The sequence below is a fragment of the Gracilinanus agilis genome, chromosome 4 (genome assembly GCF_016433145.1).
Source record: "Gracilinanus agilis isolate LMUSP501 chromosome 4, AgileGrace, whole genome shotgun sequence".
Lineage (NCBI taxonomy): Eukaryota > Metazoa > Chordata > Mammalia > Didelphimorphia > Didelphidae > Gracilinanus > Gracilinanus agilis.
This window is the reverse complement of record NC_058133.1, coordinates 223,788,682-223,815,067: the sequence shown is the minus strand read 5'-3', so window position 1 is coordinate 223,815,067 and position 26,386 is coordinate 223,788,682. Positions and strand designations below refer to the sequence as shown.

At 37.9% G+C, this 26,386-nt stretch overlaps 1 protein-coding gene across 3 annotated transcripts in view; it reads right to left on the bottom strand.

Annotated features, from left to right (window-relative positions):
• The window catches only part of PITPNC1 (phosphatidylinositol transfer protein cytoplasmic 1), a 440,717-nt gene that overhangs the window by 226,866 nt on the left and 187,465 nt on the right, over window positions 1-26,386 (bottom strand). For 2 of the 3 annotated variants that reach the window (XM_044676341.1, XM_044676343.1), the window contains exons 3-4: window positions 5,360-5,448; window positions 1,459-1,466 (exon numbers count right to left, since the gene is read on the bottom strand). In XM_044676341.1, coding sequence (XP_044532276.1) covers window positions 1,459-1,466; window positions 5,360-5,448 — 97 coding nt within the window. The remainder of the gene's footprint in view (window positions 1-1,458; window positions 1,467-5,359; window positions 5,449-26,386) is intronic. The other variant, XM_044676342.1, reaches the window with a different exon arrangement.

Sequence of the window (26,386 nt, the reverse complement as noted above, 5' to 3'; positions counted from 1 at the left end):
CCCAGTAGGAAAGCATTAAAAAAGCATTAAAAGCAGGAACTGATGAGGATATAGCCATGAAAGGAAATAAACAAGCTCTGTGTCCAGAACAGGAGAGACCAGGAAATATCTGTGGGCTGAAGGCAAGTTGAAATGCCAAGTCAAAGTTTGGGTTGTTTTAACAAGAGCAGCTTTGACCTGAAGTACATCTATCAATAAAACATCTGTCAAAAGAGAGGGTCAGCTTCTAAAGCTTCTTCCTAGTCCTAATTCTATGATACTAGGAAGGGAGAATGGGAAAAAAGGAGGAAACAAAGTAAAGATAGAAAAGGATTTTTTTCAGCACTTTTTTAATGTTCATCTCAAGGGACTAGTCATATATAATTACATCAAATTCAGACCTGGGGATACTGAAAACTTAGAGTGAAGTTAAATTAATTATCTCAGACACAAAAATGGTCCAGTCCAAAGCACTTAAAAAATTTAGTTTAGAACTCGAATTCAAAACATTTTGGTCATATTTCCTTGACATTTTAATAATGAATGATAAAGATAATAGTTATTGTAATAATAATAGGTAGAATATGTTCTTATGGTTTGGAAAATGCTTTACATATATTATCTCATGTGAACTTCACCATAGCCCTGGGAGGTAGATGTTATTATGACCCTCACATTTTATGGAGGAGAAACTGAAGCATAGAAAGGTTAAGTGGTTTGCCAAGAGTACCTCAGAGTTTTCCTAGGGCACTTTTTCAGGGACACTTCTCTATCCACTAAGCCACCTTAGCTGCTTACCTATCAATTTAATGTTGTTTGGCTGTTTCAGTCATGTCTATTCTTCATGACCCCATTTTGGGGATTTCATGGCAAAGATACTAGGATGGTTTGCCATTTCCTTCTCCAATTAATTTTTACAGATGAGGAAAGTGAGGCAAACAGAGTTAAGCAACTTTGACTAAGGTCATACAGCTAGTAAGATTCTGAGCCTCAATTTGAACTCATGAAAATGAGTCTTCCTTATTCTAAGCTCAGTGCTCTATCCACTGAGCAACCTAGTAACACAATAATTTTGATACATAATGATTTAATAGAACTGATGATAGGTCCATGAATTGTAACTCCAGCTTCTGTTTCCAAGTAACAACCACCATTTTAAGAATATCGTTCCAAAAATGTTTTTTCCCCTGAAGACAATTGACATAGATAAAATAGACACATCATTTTAAATTACAAAAATATGTTAAATGATTATCTTAAGCAACTACAAAAGCACTTTAAATGAATATCAATCTATCTGAACAAATGAGAACACTAGAGCTCTAATCTACATTATAGATAACTAAGTAATTGCTTGAGTTTAAGTATTTTCTATTCTGACTACTCTATTTTTTATGGAAGTTACAAGAACAGACACAAGAAATATTCTAATTACTTCACTGATCTTAGACTGAGAATTTGAAAATGATTAAAACTTACTGTGTATTCTGGTCCCAGAATTTCATTTGGAAGAAAGAAGTGGGGGGGAAAAAAAGAGATGACATGATGGTAAATGCCATTACTTCCATTTAATACAAACTACATAACCAATAAATACACCAGTAAATTATAATGACAAAAAAAGATATCAAGAACACTCCCCTCTTCCCAATTAGGTTAAAAGACCAGATCACCAAAATTGCTCTCAGAATGTTTTTACATGCAAATTTAATACCACACTTCCTTTGGTTGGGCAGACAAGGGATCAGAACCAATTAATCTGTGGTCAGCTAAATACCAAGGGATTAATATAAAATCTGAGTGTGAAACTAGAGCTTAGGTGAAAACTGTGGGTAAAAAATGGAAGATCCAACTTCAGGTAAATTTTTGTACTTCAATTTTTAGGCAAAAAAATATTTCCCATTGACCAAGGAAAATTGTTTTCTGCTGTGTTTTTGAGTGGTTACCCAGGTTATTTCAAAAGGGTGAGAACTGAACCTTCTCTTTCTTTCTTACATTTTTGTGGTCCAGATCAATGATTTCATCAGTGTATAAAACTCCTACTATGAAAACTCCTTCCACCTGTAATTAATTGCCCATGTGTCAGAAGCAGGACTAGAACCTTCCTAATTCCAAGGCTAGTCCTCTATCCTCTACCTTAAGCTACCTCTCTCTAACAACTCTTATGTCTTCCACAATTTCTGGACAATACATTTGAATTCTTCCAGAATGAATATATATTACTTTCTGGGACAAGAAGTAGAATTTTCTGTATAATCAGATTATGAGAGAAGTTGTTTGTACTGATGGTCATTTTGGATTGCCATGGACAATTTATATTTGTGTGTGAAAGAAATTTATTCTACGACATATTGGAATAAGGATGAAGTTAAGGTGGTAATAAAGAAAAAACATTGAATTTTAAGTCAGAAGTCTTGGGTTCAGATCACTGCTGAGTCACTTACTACATGTGGAACCTTAAGCATATCACTTTAAACTTTTTGAGATTCAGTTTCCTCATTTATAAGGAAAGACTAAGGAACAGCTAGGTGGCACAGTGGTTGGAGTGCGAAGCCTCAAATTAGAAGGACCTGGGTTCAAATCTAGTTTCAGATACTTCCTATTTGTATGGCCCTCATCAAGTCACTTAACCCCTGTTTGTCTAGCCTTTAGCCTTCTTTCTCAGAGTTGTTACTAAGATAGAAAGTAAGAATTAAAAAAAAAATGAAATAGTTGAGCTAGATAGTTTCTGTGGTCTCTTCTAGGTCTAGGATTCTATGATATTAAGATGGATCCATTTCATTTCCTTTTTTTTCTTTTCTCTCCATATCTATTTGTAAAGGCAAATATCTTTAAAAAAAATGACATGCCCTAAAAATTGGAAGGAAATAATAATAATAATAACAACAATAATAATAATAACAATAGTAGTTGTAGTAGTAGTAGTAGTAGCTTACATTTGTAAAGCACTTTAGAATTGACCAAGTCTTTTAGATAACTTTATTTCATTTGATTCTTATAACTTTATAAGGTATACATAACAAGAACCACGCTTCTGTAAAACAGGGAAGGGCAAGAGGAGGAGTGACCATGTCTAGATCAGTGGTCTCAAAACATTTTTTTCAATAACCACTCTTATTAACAAAAAAAAATTATTATACACCCTTAATTTCTTTCTTTTTTGTGGTCTAGGCCCATGACTTTATTAGTCTGTAAATACCTAGCATGAAAACTTTCTAACTGTAATATATGGATTTAAAATTTCCTGGGGACACTGAGAAGATAAATTACTTGCCCAAGGTCATAAAGAATATGTATCAGAAGCAAGACTAGGACCAACATCAACCTGACTCCAAGGCTAGGCCTCTAACTTCTACTCTATCTATACCTTGTATGCCTTAGCATAATTGTTCCAGAAACTGTGGAAAAAATTAGTGAGAGGCAGCATAGGGTAGATTATATAATTATATATAAATTATATGAATGTGCCATTATGCTCATATATAATGATATGATATATACAAGAAGAAAAATTTTACATGAGATGAAGACAAAATTAATATTTTAAAATATTTATAATATTGATGGTTTTTAGTGAGAGTCATGTAATTAAATATAGTTCATTATTTTAGAAAAATCTCCCTACTGAGGAATTGGGCAGACTTGTAAATAATAAATGTTTGTTAGTAATTAATGCTTCAGTTAATTTAATCAATATAGCTAGCCAACCAAACAGATGAATTTCTTATTTTTTAGCTACTTTTTTATTAGAAGATACATAATGTAACAATCTCAGTGACATAAAATATCTTGGGTCGTAACAGCTAGAGCATAATGGCTTTAAAACACAAATCATAATTATGTATGTGTAGATATTATCATGCACAACGCAAAAACAAGGAAAATCGAAAAGCCTCTGATTTCAGTTCAGCAGAAAGTTTTCCATCTAAATTCATTCTTTCTATGAGCTTGCTTAATGGATTTTATCATACTTTAATTTCCTATTTGAATAGGTTTAGATATTTTAGTTGTGTTTTCGCATGAGTATGAGAACAGCAGGAGATAGAGCACTGGGACTATAATCAATAAGCCTCATCTTCCAGCATTCAAATATGGCCCCAAACAGTTACCAGCTATATGACCCGGTGGGCAAGCCACTTAACCTTGTTTACCTCGGTTTCCTCATCTGTAAAATGAACTGGAGAAGAAAATGGGAAACCACCCCAGTATCTCTGCCAAGAAAACCCTAAAGAGGGTCATAACTGGAATAAAAAAACAACTTGACTCTTAACCAAACTGAGGAACAGCAAGAGAGCTCTTTTGGTTGGATTTGAGAGCAAAGCATAAAAAATCGGAAAGGTGGATTGAAGTCAAATTTTGAAGGATGTTAAATGCCAAAATGGAATTTGTATTTGGTCCTTAAGTCAAGAGGGCATCATTTGAGGTTCTTCAGTAGGGGTAACAAGGGCAAGTTTGTGCTTCAGGATAATTGTTTTGTGTGGAAGATAGTTTGGAGAGGGTCTTGAGACAAGGAGATGAAACAGGAAACCACTGGAATAGTCCTGCAGAGAAGCGATTAAATTAGGGTAGTGGTTGTGGGAGGGGAGAGAGGAGAAAGAGATGATGTGTGGACAGAAATGACAAGATTGAGGAACCAACTGCTGAGTGAAAATAATGAGCTGAGGATGACACTAAGACTGTGGACTTGAGGATACTTTGGACAGATATAGGGAAGTTCTGAAGATGAAAGGGTTTGGAGAAAAAAAACAGCCCATCTATACTGTGTGATTTATTCTGTACAACCTCAAAATAGGTAGTATATATATAATCAATAAGCACTTACTAAGCATCAAATAGTAAGAAGGAAATAATCTCTACTCTCAAGAACAGATATATAACAATATGTTATAAATATAAAAATAAATAATGCCCACTTTCCCTCTGAGGGATGCTTGCTACAGTCAAGATATAATCTGGGTAAAGCAGAGGAAGAGATTTGAGAGGGGGTACATAAAGGATACATATATACTTTGTTGGTGTTTAATTGTATCTGACTCTTCATGATATCGTGGACCATATTCAAAAGATCCATGGGGTTTTCTTGGCAAAGATAAGAAAGTGGTTTGTCATTTCCCTCCCCAGTGTATCCTTTGACAGGACAAAGGGCATGGGTTTAAATTTTTTAAAAGGTAGTATGATTGTGTTCATGATAAATTATCCCTGCAATTGGTTTTTGTGGAGAGGGTAGGATGAACTCATCTTCTCACCTTTTGATTTGTGAAACACATATGGCCATGCCATAGCCCCTACTTTGGAGATTACTGGCCTAGCAATCACTTTCCCGATGGCCCTACATTTATTGCTTGAAGGTGGTTATAGATTGCTTTGGATGAAGACTTACCTGTAATTGTGTAAGGGTAGTAGTTCCAAGCCTTCTCTGTAACATAAAATATCTTGGGGACAACAGCTCTAGCCCAGCTAGGCAATTTGCTGCAAAGAAAAGGAAAAAGTAAATTAGAAATTATATAAAGCCATAAAAAGCAGTTCCTAGAGGAATTGAAAACATTTTTCACACATATAACATATTTGCTTATGGTATTTTTCTGGTACAGAAAAATGACTAGTCATTTATAACACACAGTTATATTTTCTTAATGTGTGTAAAGGGGATACAACTTGGTCATGAATTAGGTAAAAAAAAAGAAGGTTCTGCACTTGAACTCACTACCACTAATTTGACAAGGAAAATGATAGTAATGCCATGTCTAAAAGGTTGTATTGATAGATGGGCACTTCCTGGCAAATAGATGGCCTTTGCCACAGACTGGATCCCAAGGGTTTTAGGATTCCATAGTCTGATGTGGTTAAATCAATAAGTAAAGATCAGTGAGAATATGAGTGAGTTTCAAAAGCCTGACTTTATCCTTTGAAACCCTCTGAGTATTAAGAGTGGAAATAGGACCAAGAGAAGTCATAAGAAGAGTTGCAATGAATATGGGACATGACTTTTCACTGCATTATTGAGACAACTACTTTCAGAAATTCTTAAAAGACCATCGACTAGGGCAGCTCAGTGGCTCAGTGCATAAAGAGGCAGGCCTGGATATAGGAGGTGCTGGGCTCAAATTGGACCTCAAATCCTGGCTGTGTGACCCTGGACAAGTCACTTAATCACAATTGCCTAGCCCTTACCACTCTTATGCTTTGGAACTGATATTATCAATTCTAAGAAAGAAGGTAATGGTTTATTTAAAGGGTGAAAATATCAGTTGAAAATTATTTTTAAAAATTAAAAATTAAAACTTTTTTCTCTTCTGTTAATTGATATTGATTTGCTTAATCCTTTTCCTAGACTATTTATATTTCAAACAAATTAGATTTTTGGTTATTTTATAATATCTTTTTTTAAATTAAAAATTTTTATTTTCAATACCAATTTCTCTCTTATCACCCCTCCCCAATCCAATAAATAGGCATGAAATAGTATATCTACCATACTTATGAAGTCATGCAAAATACATTTCTATATTAGCTATGGCTGTTCTACAATTTCAGTGTTTTTTCTTTTGCTGTTACGAATTCCTGCAGACTGTCTCCATGACCTCAAATGTATTAAATCATCAATTAGTTCCACTTATTAAAAACTTTTGCTTTCTTCAAAAGTCCTGCCCAGTTCAAGGTACCATCTCCTCCAGGAGGCCCTTCTGTCCAAATCTCTTCTTTTGCCTCAAATACTCTCTACTTTGTATTGCATTCATCTCCTCGGAAGAATAGAAACTCTTTGAATATAGATATTGTTTTATTTTTATCTTTTTATTTTTTTAACATTTAATAATATTTATTTTTTAGAATATTTTTATCTTTTTAACAGGTACCAGAAAAGTGTTTGCCATATTACATGGTAAGCATGTAATAAATGCTTCATGGAATTAAAATGAAAAGTCATGCCTTCCCTTTACCCCTGTGGAATATAAGTTTTTAGGAGTCAGAGTGTTCCAGTTTGTTCATTTTGATATTCTTGGTACTTTGACCACAATAGGTGCTTAATAAAAGTTTTATTGCATGCTCACAAATTACACAGAATAGGCTCTGAGAATCTTCCATAAAAATCCAACTTGCCCCAGCCTGTCTTTCCATTCCAGTGTTGAATCTTGGGGGTTTCTTCTTTTTTGATCTTCCACTACTATTTTGCTTTTTTCTTATTCTAACACCAGTAGTGCCCCGCCCCCACCCACCTGTTGGTGTATTTGGATGTCTAATACATGAAACATAGAAAGATGTCAGTCTTTTAGTTCCTGAAAACTGCATGCTGGGAGCAAGCAGGAAGCAGTTTTGAATTCTAAGTAGACATAGTCATCAAAAAGGATTTTTTTAAAAAACAACACAGAGCCTAACAACTCTTCCAGTATTTGGGATTCAAATGATACCAGAATTCAGTAAGGGCACTGAGCCCCAGGATAGAGATCCATTCAAATTCCCTGCTTTTCATATGCCCAAAGGCTTGTAGGCTTTATTTTGTTCCAGACAGCAATTCAGACCCTATACAGGTACCTAGGATCTTTATCAAGAATAAAACAAATGAAGAAAACTAAGTTTTCCAAACAGAAAAGAGCATCAGATGGAGGCAATTGCTTGCAGGTGGGATGAGAGAACCCAAGCTGAAGCACTTTTAAAATCGCCTAATAATTCTTCTTGTAGATCTAATACAGAATTTCGCACTCCCATAAAAATCATCTCAGCAGTAACTGTCCATTTACCTTACACTCATCCTGCTCCAGCTCTGCCTCCTGCAAGAGGGTTTATAGCCTCTAATAATGATTGACTCCATAAGTCATTGGGGTTTGAGTATAGTGGGAGTTGCAGCTCACAACTGGGGAAATTAAACTGAGCTTCCTTAGGGGATGAGGCTGCAACCAAAATTGTATGTGAATTTGCTCCTGATTCTTTCCACCCCACACAGTTTTGCAATATTGAGCTATGTCGGAAGTCGTGGATTCTACTCACTGGCAAGTAGTGTTCTCATGGGTTTAATTTACTGAAACAGGGTTGGACAACTGCCCACCCAAAACAGACCAGGCAGAGCTCCAGGAATCCAGGGCAACCAAATGATTTATAGAGGCTTAAGTCACTGATGTTCACTTCCCGTCTGGAAAAGTGCCAACTTAATTTAATTGAACAAGCATTTATTAAATGACTACTGTGCCAGGCACTGTGCCAGAGAATAAGGACAAAACAGCAAAACAGGCCCTGTACTCAAAAGGCTTACATTTCACTGGGAGGGGAAAGAGATAATCAGGAAGTTAGAGGTGCAGGTCAGCATTCTGGGAATGCAAAGGTAGAAGATGTAATGTCATGTTCAGGGAACAGTAAGTGGGGCAGCATGACTGCAACATGGTGGATGTAAAAGGACTAACATGAAGTCTATCACTGTCAAAGCCTTTCAATACTGGGCAGAAGAGTGTGTTTTTTATTCTAGAGGAAATAGGAAACCACTTAATGCTTCTTGAGGAGGAAGGGAGTGATATTGGCACCCAAGCTTTAGGTATATCAATTTGGCAGCTGTGTGAAGAATGGCCTGGAGAGGAAAGATATTCAAAGCAGCAATATTATGGCAGTAGTCCAGGTGAGAGGTGAATCTTCTCTAGGAGAGATCCAAGAAAGTTAACATTAAGACCATGATTTTTTAAAAAATGTTTTATCTTGATGCCTTCTGTTGGGAGACAGCTAGATAGGGCTCAGTGGATTGAGAGCCAAGCCTAGAGACAAGAGGTTCTAGGTTCAAATCTGGCCTCAGATATGTCCTGGCTATGCAATTGTGGGCACATCACTTCACCTCTATTGTCTAGCCCTTACTACTCTTCTGCTTTGGAACCAATACACAGTATTGTTCTAAGAAGAAAGTAAGGGTTGTAGAAAAAAATAAAAGATTATGCTCAAATAAGTGAAACCTTAAATTTAAATGACAAAATATTCCAATTTCAGAGTAATTTTTTGACTTACATGTCTGAGGAATGGTTCCTCAAAAGGCCAGAACCTAGTAAAACCTGATAGAAGGTTTCACCAGGAATGACAATGCAAACTTAGATAAAAATGGAAACTGGCAGAAGCTGAGAATGGAGTCATACCAGAGAAGCTCAATGAATGCCCCACACATGGACCTAGCACTAATGCTCTTGAAAAAGGGATAGAGAAGGACAAGCAGGGGGAGGGAAGATGGGGATTGTAAATAAATACCTAGTCCAGATGACTTACTTACTGAAATAATGAAAAAACTGGTATAGTTGCAGTCGGAGTTGGAGCCACCATCAGTGATATTTGACATATTGTGGAAGAGGCAGGAAAAAATCGGACAAAAACAAATGTCCTGATTTTCAAAACTGGGAAGAGAATAGTTCTTAAATTCCAGGCCAGCAAGCTGCACTTTTTTTTTTTTTTAACCGTTACTTTCTGTCTTAGTAACAATTCTAAGACAGAAGGGCAAGGACTAGACAATTGAGGCTATGTGACTTGCACAGGGTCACACAGGTAAGAAGTTTCTGAGGCTATATTTCAGTGATTCCCAAAGTGGGCGCTACCGCCCCCTGGTAGGTACTGCAGTGATCCAGGAGAGCGGTGATGGCCACAAGTGTATTTATCTTTCCTATTAATTGCTATTAAAATTTTTAAAAAAATTAATTTCCAGGGGGCTAAGTAATATTTTTTCTGGAAAGGGGGTGGTAGGCCAAAAAAGTTTGGGAACCACTGCCTTATTTGAACTCAGGTCCTTCTGTCTCTAGATCTTGCTTTCTATCCACTTTGCCACCTGGCTCCCTGCTCCTCCCACCCCCACTCCAGATTGACTTTTATTCTTATTATAGTGAGATTTATATTTTGATCATCTAGAATAGACTGCTAAAAGAAACTCTGGGTAAAAATATAGAAAAGGAAACAATGATTTTTGTAATCACAGAGGGCTAACGAGATTTCACCCAAAATCTGTCATGATGGACTAAGAGAAAATGCTATGGCTATAGTCTACCTAGATTTTGGCAAAGCTCTTGGATAGGGTACTAGACTTGAAGTCAAGAAGGCCAGAGTTCAAATATCACCTATGCCACATTATAGTTATGTGAAACCTGGGTAAGTCACTGAACATCTCTCAGCCTTAGTTTCCTTATTGTCAAAATGGAGATAATGATCAGTTTTATTTCCCAGAGTTATTGTGAGGATAAAATGAAATAATACTTGTAAAGCACTTTGAAACCTTAAACCACTATATAAATTCTAGCTGTTACCATTAGCTATTATTATTACTACTACTAATATTGTAGAAAAAATGAAAAGATGTGGACTAGACAATAGTACAATTGAAGGAATTTGGAACTGATGGAATGACTAGACTCAAAGATTAGTCATTAGGGGAAGCTAGCTGGCTCAGTGGATAAAAAGTCAGGTCTAGAGATAGGAGATCCTGGGTTCAAATCTGGCCTCAGATACTTCCTAGCAGTGTGACTCTGGGGAAGCCCTAAACAATTGCTAGCCCTTAGTGCTCTTCTTCCTTAGAACCAATATTTAGTATCAGCTCTGAAACAGAAGGCAAAGGTTTAAAAAAATAGTCATTATTGGTTTAATTTCAACTTGCCAAACCTCTAGTGGGGTGAGATGGGGACCAGTGCTTTGCCCTGAGCAAAATGAGCATTTTGATCATTGACCTAGATCAGGGGTCGGCAATGTATGGCTCTCAAGCCATATCTGGCTCCACCTCCCTACCGGCCAGTCTGGGCAGAGCCCCAGGATGTGCCCCAGGGGGCCCTTCAGCCCCCGCCCCATATTCCAGCACATTCCGCCTCCATCCTCCTCCTTCCACACGGGTTTATGGCTCTCACGGCCAAAAAGGTTGCCGACCGTTGACCTAGATGAAGGCATAGATGGCATGTTCATCCAATTGGCAAATGATACAATTGACACTATAAAGGACAGCTGAATAGTTGACAGAAATATGATCCAAAAAAGATCCTGACAGGTGGAAGCACTTGATTGAATCTAAGACAATGGAATTCAATAAAGATAAATGTAAAATCTTACACTTAAATACAAAAAAAACAACTACCCAAGTATAAGAAGGGAGAGGCATCATTAGACAGCAATTTATCTTGGAAAAATCTGTGGCTTTAGTAGATTGTAAGCTTGATATGAATCAGCTGTATATGAGAAAGCTTTTAAAAAGTTAATTCTTTTCCTAGCTGTGTGACCCTGGGAAAGTCACTTAACCCCCAATGTCTAGCCCTTACTGTTGGAAAAATTTTCTTAACAAAAAGAGAAACTGAGGCTCCAAGCCAAGAATTTAGATTTATTGTAAGAGGACCAAGTCCCACAATAAAGCCAGACTTCTGGTCAAGACCAAAAGACCCCAAGCACTGTGAGAGACCTTCTTTTATCCCCAAGGAATATCACAATTTTTATGCCAATACAAAAATAATCCAAGACAATAGTTAAACCCATCTAAAAATAGAGGCAAGTGGAAGCAATGTTCATTGATTAGGACAACTAGGAAATACTCCTCATTGGCAGAAGAAGTCACTTGATAGACCAAAGGGGAGTAGGGAACCTAAAGCCTTACTTTCTGAGCCTGGTGATGTAAGGAGGAGGTGCCAGGCCTAAAAGTGGGACAAAATTTTTGCCTGACACCCAATACTAGGGCGTGTTGGGTATACACAGGGTGAAGGGGTATCACCGGGGTGTCATCAGGCTTCTAACAGAGGCAAAAGCCTCTATGCTAATGAAAGCCTAGTCACAAGTTTAAGATCATGATTGCTAAGGGTACATGATATAGCAATTTTGAAGGGTGAGGCTGACACCAAGGTCTATGCTAAAGTAGCTATTTACTTAATTCGAAACCTTAGTACTATACTAAAATAATCACAAACCTATTAGTATTATCACTTATGATTTCATTAGTCAAAATGATTAAAATCTAATCCTTATATAAGGGAGTGGGGATTACCACTCTTCTGCCTTGGAATCAATGCACAGTATTTATTCTACGATAGAAGGAAAGGGTTAAATAAAAAATTCAAAGCAATGCAATGCAGAGCTTTCAGGAATCAAGATGTGTGATGGTTCTTCTATACTCTTCTAGGGTCACAAAGCTAGGAAATATCTGAGGCCAAATATGAATCCAGGACCACCTGTCTCCAACACTGGCTTTCTATCCATTGAGCCACCTACCTGCCTCTCAGCTCACTTACACTATCTGAGAACAGGGATTATCTTTCTACTTATATTTATATTTCCAGTACTTAATACAAAAGAGCTTAATAAATACTTTATCTATCTGTCTATCTATCTATCTATCTATCTATCTATCTATCTATCTATCTATCTATCTATCCATTCATCTGTCCATCCATCTGTTCATTCATTCATCCATCCATTTATCTACCTATCAATTTGGACTTATTCTTTAGTAAATGAGAGGACAGGACTACATGATCTTCAAAAAAGTATGGTCTTCTCCACATGAAGTATGTCCACCATTTTTCTAACCTTTCAAATGGAGAGTCCAACCAGAAAGTAGACTGGAGACCATGAAACAGGGCTCTTCCTGAATATTCTGTAAGTAAACAATGAATATGCAAATTCTTTGAAAAACAACATGTAAATCAGAACCAATTCCATTCAACTTCTGCAACAGGACTCTAGTGTTTATTAAGAACTGACTTAACTTCTCTATGCCAAAAATGCCTCTTTCTTTTATGGGCTCCTTTTCCAGAGGGCCCAACATCAGTAAACAGAGGCTACACTGGGAGAAAATGAATAATGAGAATGATTTTGCCTTTCGGCACAAATAGTTTGGCAACAGCAATGACAGATGGAAGATACAGACCCAGACCCTGACCACATGTCTTCTCAATCACTGTATGTTTAAGAGGTTTGAGCTTAAGTGGAACTCTCTACCACTCTACAAAAATACACTTAGGAATACTTGGACTAATTAGATTTTATCTAATTCCTCTTTCCTCTAGGCTAGACTAGGGAGAAAATAGGAAAAGAAAAAGAATGCAAGCTGGCTATCTTAGTAAACATAACCTGGAAAAAATGGTGTTCAGAACAGGCTGAAGAAATAGCAGACATCTCCAAATGTCTCCATATACATATATATATACACAGGTACCACTGACTGGAAATAAAAGATGTAAGACTAGATATGGGTAACATCATCATCATACACCTTAGGTTCCATTAATTCAGTCATTTCTGTTGCTCCATTCTTTAGTTTCCACGTTTGCTGCTTCTCAGTTCTACTGAATCATAAACTACTTGGGGGACTAGCATATATCACCTTGGGTAGATAGGTGGCACAGTGGACAGAGCACCAGGTCAGAAGATTAGAGTTCAAATCTGGCCTCATACACTTACTAGTTGTGTGACTCTGCTTGACTCAGTTTCCTCATCTATAAAATGAGCTGGAGAAGGAAATGGCAAACCACTCTAGAATCTTAGCTAAGAAAACCCCAAACAGGGTCACAAAGAATTAGACATGACTGAAACAACTCAACAACAACATATTTCACCTGAAGAATGCAAATCCCGGAAGGCTACAGATGCTGCTAGCCAATGCTTGATGATGAAAATGAAGTAGGAGGATGTGTGGGAATGAGACATTTAGCTATAGTTACTCAGCCTGTGTGTGAGAGACCTCTGAGAGGTCAAGTCACCTCTGTGTGCCTGAATTTCCTCATCTGTAAAATGAAGAGGGTAGACTTAATAGCCTCTCAGGTTTCTTCTAGCTCTAAATTCCATAACTGTGGATGAAGTTTGTGATCTCACTTTGTCCTGGCATCTATGCTCTCTCTTACCAGAAAATTCTCAAGTGGATTGGGACAGTGACATTGATCTTAACTGGGTTTTCTCATTGGCCTGTGTGGGCCACTATGAAATAAAGGGTGAGGCAGAAAGCCAATTCTTCAGCTTGGGAAGTAAACAGTGGAGATTTTAGCTGAAGCTTCCCATTTAATGCCAAAAATATGCAGTCACATTAAGGAGCTTACCCAATCTCACTTCCTCAAGCCCTAAGGACCTTTCAAGGGTTCCTGTGTCATGTGGAAAGGGGCCATTTAGGCTTAATGATGGAACAAACAGAACCTTCTTTCCTTATACAGCAAGTACACAGTGTGGTGTTTAGGGTTGGTGGGAGATATGTTGTTCTCTCCACATGGATCAAATCAGATATTATGGAGGCATCATAGTTAGAAGTTGGCAACTCTCCCTGACAGGCACCTGCCAGGCTAATTAATCTAGTATCCATGTTGATAAAGAACATGACACTCCATGACTGAAAAACAAATCCAAAAATAGATTCCATCTTTTCTCCAATTCCAAGCTCCTATGCCAACTCCAACTTTAGACCAGAATCTCTCCCCATTGTACTCGCCAATAGTAAGGGAATATAATACACAAAGAGTTGCTGTAAAAAGGGATAAAATGAAAAGTATTGCTCCCATATGATTCTGGGTGAGAGTTATTATGGAGAGAAAGGTTCTTGGTCTGGGCTTTGTGAATTTGTTTTTGTTTTTAATTATTGATAACTATATTTCAACATAATTTGTTTCCATGGGGATTCTCTGCCTTTTATTTTATGCATTTAAAGACATGGCTCATTTTTAAAACCTTTTTTTTTTTCAACTATATGTAGAAACAATTTTTGACAATTGTTTTCTGATATTTTGCAATTCAGATTCTCTCCCTCCATCTCTCCCTACCTCCCTGGGGCAGTAAATAGTCTGACATAGACTAAACCAGTGCTTTCAAAAGACATGGCTCTGTGTGAGCAATGAGGTGGCTCAGTGGATTGAGTGCTAGGCCTAGAGATGGAAGGTCTTGGGTTCAAATCTGACCTCAGACATTTCCTATCTGTGTCACCTGGATAAGGTGGATACCGTTGGCATGGATTTCTGGATGACTTGGTTTACCTTTACTTTTGAGAAACCCCAGTACTAAGCACCTATTTTGGTTTGAATGTTAAGCACCTTTTTGTTTTGGATGAAAATTTCCTCTCTGGAAGCCCAGCTCTTGAGTTTGACCGTTGTCTTTAATTTGTTACAGCTGACCATTCTCTAATGTCATAACTGCTGAATGTTAGGAAGTCTATATACCTGTTTATGGTTAATCTTTGAAAGCTTCCCAAAAGGGTATAAGAGACTCTCAGGTTCAGTATCTCTTTGGAGTCAGCACTAAGAGCTGTGTGTCTTCTCCCAGGGATATGGTTCCCAGAGTCTCAGATCCTTTGGTTCTGTATGGAATTTCACTTATGACTCTGTGTGGTAGCCAGATTAATGAGCCTATCCCTTTTCTGACTACTTGGAAGTTCTGTATTTATTTCCAAGTTAACAAAACAGAGCTGGATGGCAAAGTATAGACTTGGAATCATGAAGACCTGAGTTTGCAATCTGTTTCAGACATTAGCCAATGTTCCTGGGCATGCCACTTAACATCTCTCAGACTCAGTTTCCTCATTTGTAAAGTGTGAGCAGTAATATTAGCACCTATTTCACAAGGATAATGTAAAAATCAAAAGAGATAAAAAGGTTGTGAAAATCCCAATTATCTATAAATATAGAATCTATCTATATCTATATATAATAGATCTATAAATATAGAATAGGAAGAAAGTGTTTGTCAAGTATGTGCCAAACACTTTTACAAGTATTATCTCATTCAATGACCCTGGGAGGTAGATGCTATTATTAACCTCATTTTACAGTTGAGGAAACTGAGGCAGACAGAGGTTAAATTACTTGTTCAGGCTCCCATAGCTATTAAACATCTGAGGCCAGATCTGAACTTAGGTCTTCCTAGCTGAACACCCTACTCATTCCATCATGAGCTCATTCCACCATGAACTATCTCTGGCATTTGAGACACCTACGCCACATTCTACAGAGGAAGAGAAAGACTGAGGAGCTCAGGGACTGCTCCCTGAAAATAAAGAAAAGATAGTCTATGTGATGGTTGCTTGTTATGCATGTAGAAGGAGAAGCCATTTTGGATTGTACTGGCAGACCCTTGATCTTAGTGATGCCACATTCCTGGAGTGAGATTAGACTTGGGCAAGTCTGGAGAAACAAAGAATAAAGGTTTCAGAGAGAAAAGATGGCCCCTTCAATACATCCCTTGATTCCCAGCACCTGCACCCTAGAGAATGCTAAGAGCAGATTTCTCCAGAGAGATCCTCCTGAGATATTTTATCTCATTCCTAATCCAATAACTCATTTACTTTTTTTTTTAAACCCTTAACTTCTGTGTATTGGCTCCTAGGTGGAAGAGTGGTAAGGGTGGGCAATGGGGGTCAAGTGTCTTGCCCAGGGTCACACAGCTGGGAAGTGTCTGAGGCCGCATTTGAACCTAAGATCTCTTGTCTCTAGGCCCGACTCTCAATCCGCTGAGCTACCCAGATGCCCCCAACTTATTTACTTTTTAAAAAATTTTTATTTAGAATATTTTTCCGTGGTTACATGATTCATGATTCCCCTCCCACCCCTCAACCCCCTCCTCTCCTTTCCCCTCCCAAAGCTGACAAGCAGTTTCACTGGGTTATACATGTATCATAGTTCAAAACCTATTTCCATGTTATTCATTTTTGCAGTAGTGATCTTTTAATATCAGAATCCTAATCACATCCCTATCATACTACATGATTGATCATATGTTTTTCTAATGCATTTCTGGTTCCACAGTTCTTTCTCTGGATGTGGATAGCATTCTTTCTCATAAGTTCCTCTGGATTGTCCTGGATCATTGCATTGCTGCTGGTAGAAAAGTCTATTACATTCGATTATGCCACAATGCATCAGTCTCTGTGTACAATGTTCTCCGGGTGCTTCTCCTTTTGCTCTGCATCAATTCCAGGAGGTTGTTCCAGTTCACATGAACCCATTTACTCTTGTGCATTCTATCATTTACCCTAATCCATATAACTTATCTGATTTCTGTTTCACCATTTGCTCTGAAAATGTTTCCAACCTATCTGTGACTATCTTCAGTTTAACTACTTTTTGATAGAAGTGAGGAAAATAAGTGATAACCCTTCTCTATCTGGCATTGGATTATTTCCCTTTGGAGGAACCAGAGAAAGAAGCTTTTCTGCTGAATCTCTTAAGTAGTATCATACCCTGAGGCTAAAACTATGGGATCCGACCTAAAATTTTAGCCTAAAAGGAGAACAAAGATAGGAAAAGAAAGGAGTAATTACCTAGCCAGGGCTATCTTGGATCCAGGCTACCCCTACCTTAAAGGAGCTCCTGGCAGGTCAATGTCCCTAACTCTTCACAAAAGTGGAGTGTCTGGAGACAAAACGGGACAGATCCAAGATCATATCTACTTAACTACATGCCTGCAATGCAGACTGTCCCTATTTCCTGTGCCTTGGTTTAAACCCCATGACATGAGCTGATTTATATTATATAAAAGTTACCTAATATCAGTCAAGACCTGAGTTGAAATCTGACCTTCAATACTTTACTAATTCTATGACCATCAGGAATTCATTTAAACTTTCTCAGTCTCAATTTCCTCCATCAGGTAATAAGAATACATAATATTTACATAGTGCTTTAATAGTTATATTAAAATGAAAATTTCATATAAATTGAATATAGAAAATATAAATAAATTAATATTTGATTATTAAATATTGCATCCAATAATTAAATATTATACAATTAAACATCATATTTAGCAATTAAATATTAAATAACTATTAAAATAATAATTAAATTAACATTTAAATTTTTTCATTAAAATATTATCTTATTTGATCCCCACAACAACCCTGGGAGGTAAATGCAGGGCCCATTTTACAACAGAGGAGGAAACTGAAGTTGAGAGATTAAGTGACTTACCCAGGGCCACACGAATAATAATGTCTGAGGTAGGATTTGAACTTGGGTCTTCCTGATCCCAAAGTCAGCGCTCTATTCACTACACAGCTGTAAATAGTTATAGCTATAGTATTTCCTTAAATTTGTGAAGAAAAAATATACTAATATACATAAAGCGCTTTGCAAATTTTAACATACCATATAAAGGTTGATTGTTTATCATCATCATTTCCTTCTATGTCATCATCATCAATGCCATTGTCAATATTTCCTCGTATATAATTTAAACAAAGAATAAAGGAACTCCACCATGTCAGTTGACCTGACTCCAAGCAACAGTATGTTCACTTTTTACCTAAACTTTGGCAATATCCTCCTAATTGTTCTTTCTACTTCAAGTCTCTCCTCTCTCAAATCCTTCCTCCACTACCCAAATCATATTCCTAAAACACAGAGATAATAGTAACCTTTCCCTGCTCAATAAATTCCAGTGGCTCCCTCTTACCTATAGGATAAAGAATAAATTCCTGTTTGGCACTTAAAATCCTTAATGCTTCTAGGACCATTATATACTGCTATCTTCATGCACACAGTCATCATTCATTACATTCTATCCCTCATCTCCATGCTTTAACACAGGCTGTGTCCCCTGTGCCTGGAATGCATTTCTGCCTTTTCTCTAGCTCTAATAATTCCTAGTTTCTTTCAAAGCCAAACTAAAATCATACCTCCTACATTTGGTCTTTTTCTGATTCCCCTAGTTGCTAGTGCCTCTTCCCATCCAAATTTTTGTTGTTCACTCATTCTGTCATATCTGACTCTTTATGATGCTGTGGACTATAATATTCATGGGGTTTTCTTGGCAATAATACTGGAGTGGTTTGTCATTTTCTTCTCCAGTGGAATAAGGCAAACGGAGGCTAAGTGACTTGCCCAGGGTTGAATAGTTAAGTGTCTGAGTGGGCAGGTAGGTGGCTCAGTGGATAGAAAGTCAGATTTGCAGATGGGAAGTTCCTGGATTCAAATCTGCCCTCAGACACTTCCTAGCTGTGTGACCGTGGGCAAGTCATATAACCCCCATTGCCTAGCCCTTACCACTCTTCTGCTTTGGAACCAATACTTAATATTTATTCTAAGATGGAAGGTAAGGTTTTTTAAAAAAAACAAAAACAAAAAGTATCTGAGGTCAAATTTGAACTCAGGTCTTCTTGACTCCAGGCCAGCTCTCTATCTCCCAAGCCACTTAGTTTCCTCCTTACCAAAATTACCTTGTACTTCTTTTTTATATGCACCCATGTATCTCTCTAGAAAGAATGTAAGCTTGAAAGCAGATGTTTTATTTGCTTCTTTGTATCCCCAGAACCTAGCCCAGTACTTGTCACATAGCAGATAAGTAGTATATTTAGCATATGCTCCTTTATACTTAATATATAACATATACTACATATATTCTTTGAGTCAGTTAAGTCACCAATAAGTATTGGGCACTTCTTTTAGGATTTCTTTTATTGGACGTTATAGGGAAATCGAGAGAAAGAAGGAGAGATCAGTTATTGTTCTTAGAATACTTCTATGCTAGAGGAAATTGCATGTGCTAAAAATATTAGGGGCAGCTGGGTGGCTCAGTGGATTGAGAGCCAGGCCTAGAGACGAAAGGTCCTAGGTTCAAATCCGGGCTCAGACACTTCCCAGCTGGGTGACCCTGAGCGACTGTGTGACCCATTGCCTACTGGTTGTGGCCCTATGCTCCTAGAATGGAGTCCCAGGATAAAAAAAAATATATATTCATAGTTTATTATGACAAAGAATGTTATTCACCTCCAGAGAAAAAACTGTGGGAGTTGAAATGCAGATCAAAGCATATGATTTTTCACTTTGCTTTATTTGTGTTTTTATTTTGGGGTTTTGGTTTTATATGAGCATTCTCTTACAATCAACAATATGGAAATATGTTTTGCATGATAATACATGTATAATCCACATCAAATTGCTTACCATCTCCAGGAAGGGGGAGGAAAGGGAGGGAGGGAAACAATTTGGATCTTATAATTTCTGAAAACATATGTAGAAAATTGTTATTACACATAATTGGAAAAATAAAATATCTTAAAAAAATAAAATGATCCCCACATAAAAAATACACAAAGTCTGATCAATGCTAATGGCAGATAGTGGAGGTATTATGGTACAATTGTAAAGCATGAGGAATTTGGTGTCAGAGGATCTGGGTTCAAATCCCAACTCAGCTACTTACATGCTATTCTGTCATTTCAGCTGTCTTATTCCTTTTGATCCCATTTGGAATTTTCTTAGCAAAGTTGCTGAATTGGTTTGATAGTTCCTTTTCCAGCTCATTTTACAGAATAAGAAACTGAGGCAAACAAGGTAAAGTGATTTACCCAGGGTCACCCAGCTAGTAAGTGTCTGAGTCCAGATTTGAATTTGGGAAGATGGATCTTCTGACTTTAGGCCTGGCACTCTATTTACTCTGCCAACTAGCTGCCTGCCTGTCACCTATATGACTTTTTGGCAAATCACTAAAAAACAAAACAAAACAAAAAAACCCCACAACTCTTTGGGCTTCAGTTTCCTCATCTGTAAAATGGAAGGTACTGAAGCACATTGCCACTTCCAGCTCTAACTATGATCCTATGATATCTAATAAGAACAAGGATTCATGCATTTCAGTAATAAATAAAATAAATTTTTAAAAAGAAATAAAACAAATAATGAATAAATTAATTAAAATTTAAAAAATTTAAAAAATTTTTCCTCTCTGGATACAGATCATAACCCAAGCACATTTTGAAAGACAACTTTTTGAGTTATGATAGCTCACCTTTTAAACTAACTTCTGTGTTTAAAATTATTCTAAGGCCTGAGAGACTTTCCCAGGATGCCCTGCTACTTCCCCCAACACCTCCCACTTCCTTTGTGGGAGATGTCAGAGAAAGTATAAAAGAGAGAGTTTTGGCGCCTTTTTGCTCTCTCCAGCCTGGAGGCTAGTCTCAACCCTGGCTCTGGACCCCGGAGGCTCTTGACCCTGGAGAGATGAGTGCCTACTGGAGGAGACCCTTTTTCTCTACCTAACTTTTCCCTTTCCCAATCTAAATAAAATCTAGCTATTCTGACAATAAGTGCTACCTGATCTTTATTGAGCTCTGAAGAGCTTGGGTCAATTTCCCCTCCTGGGTTTGGGGGCTACCCCAGCTGGGCTACTTTCCCTTCCTTTCCCTTCCTTCTCCTATCCTACCTTTCCTCTTATCACTCACCCAGAAACTCACATTTCATAGCAATGAGGCTCTCCCAACTTAAGCTATTTCATACAATGGGGACCATATCCATAGCTTTCCCAAATAAGTAAGAACCTATTCAAGAGCCTAGGGTCACTTCTATATCATGATGACTGAGTCATCTTTTTTAGGGCTTTACTGTGACAATAACACCAATAAAGAAATGATCTTCCTATATTGTTATTTACTCCAGGAGAGAACTTAGTACTATCTAAGGCAAATCTTTCCTGGATTCCAATCAAATGTATGTAAGTACTTAAAGGATTTCATTATTAAGCAATCACTCAGCATGGACAAAAAAAGAAAATCATTATGGTAAGATTCTAAGACAGGAGTTCTTAACCCAGAGTTCACAGACCTTTTATCCCCTATCTCCAACCTCCAAAGATAGGAATGGAGAGATTTTGGGAGAATCTGTGACTGTGAATTGAAAAAAAAATACATCCTTAATTTTCAATAAAATCCAACTGAAATTTATCATTTCTTTCAATTATAAATTAAAAAAAAAAACCTCTCACCTTCCATCTTAGAATCAATACTGTGTATAAGTCCCAAGGCAGAAGAGCAATATGGAGGGAACAATGGGAATTAAGTGGTTTATCAGGGTCACATAGCTAGAAAGTGTCTGAGGCCAGATTTCAACCCAGATCTTCCCATCTCTAAGTCTGGTTCTCAATGCACTGAGTCACCTAGGTGTCTTCAGTTATGGATTTTTTTTAAAAGCAACCATTATTTTGGGAAGTGCTCCATATTTTCATGAAACTGCCAAAGCAATCCATGACACAGAATTAAGAATCTTTTACTTTGGAGTATGTGACTCTAGAAGGATCATTTTTACACTTGGCCAATGGTAGCCAATTTGTAATTTCATTGAATTCATGTGCTTGAGGTGCTTATATGCTTTCTTATCATACCAGGAGCTCTTTGAAGGCACAGTTCAATCCATGTTCTTTTATGTATTCCAAATACTGCATATAATGAAACATTCCATAAAGTCTTCTTGGTTTTTTGCATAGTCACACATGCACAAAAATGAAATAATTATATTGTTCTTTGTGCCTAGATGTTTTTTCTATCTTCAAGGTGAGATAGATCCATTTTACAGTCTCAAAAAATGAGAGACCATTTCAGAGACCACTTTTCTCCTGAGCAAACCCCATTTCTATTTCACCATCTGACACTAGGACTGAACAGAGGCTTTTCTTCCCAAGCTTTCTCTATTCTTAATGAGTACAGGATCTTCCCTAATGGAATACCAGGGAAAAGAGGGGGGAATCATCTGCCAAAAAAACTGATGTATGCCTATCCTCCTGTGTCTTCTTCAGCTCCCTTTGCTCAAGAGATAACCCTTACTCCCCCTCTGTGCTTCTTTCCACTCTTCCCCCTCAGAATTTGGGATGCCAAAGCAAGAGAGTGAAGAACTAATTATTTTAGGGAAACATCCCCCAGGGCCCAGCCCACAAGCTCAGCTACCATTGCAAAGCAACAGCTGGTTGGTTGTTGAACTGGCTCCAAATTCTGGGAATTCACAGCTATTAATAACTGAGTTGGCTCAATCTCATTTGCATTTCATTATGATGCAGGAATTCCCTGGTATTACATCCCTGGGCAAATGAGAAGAGCTTAGTTTAATCAGATTCTCTAGTTAAAGGACAGATCCAGAGAGAGTTCATGGAAACCTTGGTAACAGGATTCAAACCTTTCTGCAATGAAAGAACAATCCAATTCAGTTGGGGATATAGTAGAACAGGGTTTGGGAGAGTAAAAGGGGGTGGAATTTGGCTCACCAATGGGGAATGAGCAGTTGTGGATGGGAGAAACTGCTGGTGAAAGCAAGAGAGTAGTCTGAGGATCACTTTTCTTTGAAACATCTGACTATTCCCTTGGCACTGACATATGGTCACTATACTCAGTGACTCAGCCTTTGGGTACTTTCCAACTTTTATTCACAACAGTGTGGGCCAAATAAGGAATGCCCTCATTTGGGAAAGCAATTTAATTGTTAAGGAAAGAACTTTGTGGAAAATCAATACCAAAATATTCACAGCGAGACTTTTTTGTGGTAGCATAAATCTGGAAACAAAGCTGAGGAGGCATCAATTGGAAGAATGGCTGAACAAAGTGTGGGATGAATGTAATGAAATATTAATGTGGTATAAAAATGATGAATATAAGAGATTCAGAGAAACAAGGGACTGCACATAAACTGGGGCAGAATAAAGTAAGCAGAACTAAGAGAATACGAAAAATAAATAGACAGAGCCACTATTTTGTTAATATGTGACAGGCACCATGTTAAGTACTGAAATAGGAAGGTAAGACAATCTTTGCCCTCAAGAAGCTTATATTCTAAGAGGAAAAATAAGACATAGGGAAGCTAGAAAGTGGGGATGGAGAAAGTGGATCAGGGGAATACTCTCAAGTGGTATGATGTGTTAATGACTGGGAAATGTCATAAAAGTTTGTTTCTAGGCAAGATAAGGTAAAAACTCACATATTAATGTCTGGCTTGCTAAAGAGATAATTAGGCTGGTGCTCAATTAGTTATGACAAGAAAACAGGAAAAAAATAATACATTTCATTAGACAAGAATGGTGTGGTTGCTGCTGCTGCTTTAATCAGTACTGACCACTGGGTCAGAGCATTAGCTTTTCTTTTAATGACCACTATCAACTCTTCTTTGGCAGCAGTAGTAGAAAGAACACTAGGCAGTTAGGCTAATTTTTCCTTTAAAAGTATTGAAATTGGGATTATTCTATTACAAAAATGAATAATATGGAAATAGATTTTGAGTGATAATACATATGTAACTCAATGGAATTGCTTGTCAGCTCCAGGAGAGGGGAGAGAGGAGGGGAAGGAGACAACATGAATCGTGTAACCATGGAAAACATTTTAAAATTAAAATTAAAAATAAACAAATCAGTAAAGAGCTAAAAAAAGGGTTGAAATTGGGAACTAGAGATGAGAGGTTCTAGATTCAAATCTGGTCTCAGACACTTCTTAACTGTATGACTTTGAGCAAGTTACTTGTCCCAATTGCTTAGCCCTTACCATTCTTCTGCTTTGGAACCAATAAACTGTATTGACAGAAAGTAAGGGCTTTTTGTTTGTTTGTTTGTTTGTTTGTTTGTTTGTTTTTAAGTATTGAAATTGTTCTCAAGAGTTAATTGACTCAGTGAACTAAATAAGGTTTTTGCTACTGACACCTTGCTGGTGGTCTAAATGAAAAAGCCATCCAATGAAGAGTCTCCTTGGAAAGATTGCTCCTCTTAGGCTTCTGACCCATAGACCATCATGGCCAACGAAGGAGGGAAGTTGCACCCAAATGAATAGATCATGTTCTTGCTGAATATCCTTTTCCTGCTCTGGCTAAATGAAGCTCATTTTGTTAACTATTAGATGTTAGCTCTACAAGTGTCTCATTTCATTTTGACAAGAAACCTGAAGCACCAGACCAGCCTGAGGCAGATTTGGCCTGTAAGAGGAAGGATGTGTCATTCTGGCATCTAAGAAACATGGAAAATCAGAGCTTTAAGATTATTGCTTTGCTGCCAGAAGTCACTGGTCTACAAGCCACTTGTTATGAGATGATAATAAATCAGGGTCACTCATCATACTGGAAAATCTCATTGACTTTCTGGATGTAGTTCTAACTTGTTTTCCAAATCAGCTGGACCACTTCACAGCTCCCCTAGTAGTGCAGTAGTATGTATGCCTGTGTTCTCTCAATTCCTCTAACATCTGTCATTTTCCTTTTTCCTTTTTTCATTTTTGTCTATGTATAGTTATAAGAGAACTTCAGAGTTGTTTTAATTTGCGTTCTCTAATTATTAGTGATTTCTTCCTTTGAAAATAACCTACTATCAATTTATTACGACTTAATAAACAGATTCAGTGTCATAACACTCTAGCTATAGAAGTTATCTCATGAAACTAGATTAAAAAAAACAATTCATCTGGAATAAGAAATGATTCAGAATATCAAAGGAAATAATGAAGGAAAAAAACTGGGAAGCATTTACCCGTTCTCAAACTCTACCAAAAAGTAATAATGAGGACTTCCGGTTAAGATGGCGGCAGGGTAAGGAGCAGCTGCTCGATCTCTCCTGACCGAACCACACAGGACCCCTCAAGGGGAAATAAAAACGAGTCCAGAGGAACGAAGGAACCCCACAACAGGGTGCAGCATTGAAGGTACGCAGAATTGGGGCATTTCCACACTTTAAAGGGGTGAAACAGCTCTCACTAAAACACGAGAGGAAGAAGCCCCTCCCCCACACCCCACACCGCACAAGTGTGAAAACAGGACTGGGGCAACCAGATAATCACTGGCAGCCCCTGAGCCCGTACCTGTGCACTGCAAGACGAGGGACCCCAGGTGGCTGGGACTTTCCCTGAGCGCCCACGTGGGTGAAGGCACCGCCTCAGGCCTGGACAAAGGCCCCTAAAACACGGCCTTTCCCAAGCACTGAAGGCATCGCCTCAGGTGCGAATAAAGATCTCCAGCCCACAGACTTTCACTACCTTCTGCTGGGGTGAAAGCAGCGCCCTAAGAGCATCTGTGCAGGCAAAGGCAGTGCCCTAGGCTTGAATAAGGATCTCCAGCCCAGGCTTGGACCTCCAGTGAGGACCCAGTGCAGACCTGAGCTTGGCTGTGGAAGCAGCCCCAAAGACTGCTAAAGGAACCTCGGGCAGAGGGGCAGACCGGGAACTACCAGGAGGCCTGACCCCGAGGACAAAGAGACCAGAGCCCCCAGGAGCTTGCAAGGTGCAGGCAGACCCTGAGTGCAAAGACAAAACTGAAAAGGGGCGGGGCTAACAATGGCCAGCAATAAGGAAGTCCAGAAGAAAAAGACCATCAAGAGAAACTCTGGAACACTCGACAACATCTACACAGAGAAAATCCAGACAACAGAGGAGGGAAAACAAAAATCCAAACCTCCCCAAAAAAATGAAAGCTGGTCACAAGCTATGGAAGAGTTTAAAAATGAAATGCTGAGGAAGATGGAAGAAATCTGGCAAGAAAATAACAGTTTAAAAGGCAGAATTTCGCAATTGGAAAGTGAGACAAGACAACTGAAGACCAAAAATGACCAGATTGAAAAGGAAAACCAAAACATTAGAGCCGAAAACCAGTCCTTAAAGGCTAGAATCGAACATTTAGAAACCAATGATCTCTCAAGACAACAAGAACAAATAAAACAAAGTCAAAAGACTGATAAAATAGAAGGAAACATGAAATATCTCAATGAGAGAGTGACAGACCAAGAAAAC